The sequence below is a fragment of the Punctularia strigosozonata genome, assembly GCF_000264995.1.
Source record: "Punctularia strigosozonata HHB-11173 SS5 unplaced genomic scaffold PUNSTscaffold_1, whole genome shotgun sequence".
Classification (NCBI taxonomy): Eukaryota; Fungi; Basidiomycota; class Agaricomycetes; order Corticiales; family Punctulariaceae; genus Punctularia; species Punctularia strigosozonata.
Window position 1 is genome coordinate 182484 of NW_006767433.1, and position 1319 is coordinate 183802.

The 1319-nt window shown below is 59.6% G+C and overlaps 1 protein-coding gene across 1 annotated transcript; it reads right to left on the reverse strand.

Moving 5' to 3' along the window:
- Positions 1–860: 860 nt before the first annotated feature.
- PUNSTDRAFT_22626 (uncharacterized protein) lies at positions 861–1130 on the reverse strand (the record flags this gene model as incomplete). The annotated part of the gene is made up of 1 exon (XM_007378012.1): positions 861–1130. A coding segment is annotated over one exon (270 nt), but the record flags the coding sequence as incomplete, so codon positions are not given.
- Between the last annotated feature and the right edge of the window lie 189 nt (positions 1131–1319).

Here is a 1319-nt window from a genome sequence, read left to right on the forward strand (position 1 = left end):
TGGTGATCGACTGCTCGAGGCCGTTATGATCGAGCTCGCGTCGCGTTTGTATGTTGACCGAACCGCGCGCCGAAGGCGCCGGAGTCGTTGTATCGCAGGGGCCTCAGGCGCATGTGACGTCGTCAGATTGAGTGATACGTGCCGTGCGCGCTGCAAGCGCATGGGCGGTCGTCGAAGGGGTGATGGTGGTGGTGGTTGAAAGCGGCGACAGCTCCAACGAGGTACAAGATAAAAACCTTGGAAGCTCAATGACAGAACAACGCTCGTGTCCGGCCACTGCAGCTTCCTAAGGTTCTGGGCCCCTTCGACTCAACGTGCTCACGCTGGTTGTCAGGACGGCCCAGTCCTGACCTGGTGGCTTGGTGGTGGGGAGAGGAAAGCGATGGCCGCGCGATAACGAAGCGGCGTACTTGTTTGTGGTTGTTTGTGGCAGTGCAGACGTCGGCGGGCGTGTTCGCGTTGGGCGCGCTACATCTCCCCCCAAACGAAAGACAGTGACCCTCCCGGGTCACTCCGTCAAGCGGGAAAGAGAGCGGCGCAGTGGTGGTATGGCGAAGATGTGTGGCAGGGTCGGGAACATTGAACGGTGCGGGTTTTGTGGCGTGGCGGTGGCGTAGTCTTGAAGTCAATACGGCGAGGAGGCACAAAAGTGATATAAGATATAGCATATGATACGGTGTGCGGGACGATGTTTGATGGAGGTGACGGACGAGACCGAGGCAATAACAGAAGATGTGCGGGGGGAGGGAGGGGCGAGCAGAGACAGAATGAGGCGGTTAAAGCGGGTCGAGATCGGGGTTGTTGAGAGGGATGTCGAAGTTGGGAATGGAGTCTTCGGAGGGTGGGTCTTGAGTTTGTGCGTCGAGTTCAGCGGGGGAGAGGTTGGTGAGGTGTGAGATGTCAACGGAGATGTGGGGGCGGGGAGTGAATGGATAGAGACGAGCGGCGGCGTACCGCAGACGACTGAGCGAGCCGTCGAGCTCGGCGAGGACATAGGCACCGCCGGCGTTACGCCGAACGACGACCATGGGGCCGAGATAGCGCGGGTTCGTCTTTCCGGAGAGGTTCTTCTCGTTCTCTGAATTGCGGACGAGGACGAGAGTGCCGGGTTGGAAGTCGAAGTCTTGAATCTTGGCGGCGTCGCGCTGTACTGCGCGTGTCGTAGCGTCGATGCGGGCCTTGAATACGCGTTCGCGTAGCTGTTCGAGATCGTCTTCGCGCTTTTGGAGCGCACGGGCACGGGCGGCGATGAGGTCGGTGGTGGAAGCGGGAAGAGAGTCGGTGGGGTAATTTACGAGCCATGTTGCTTCTTCAAGGTC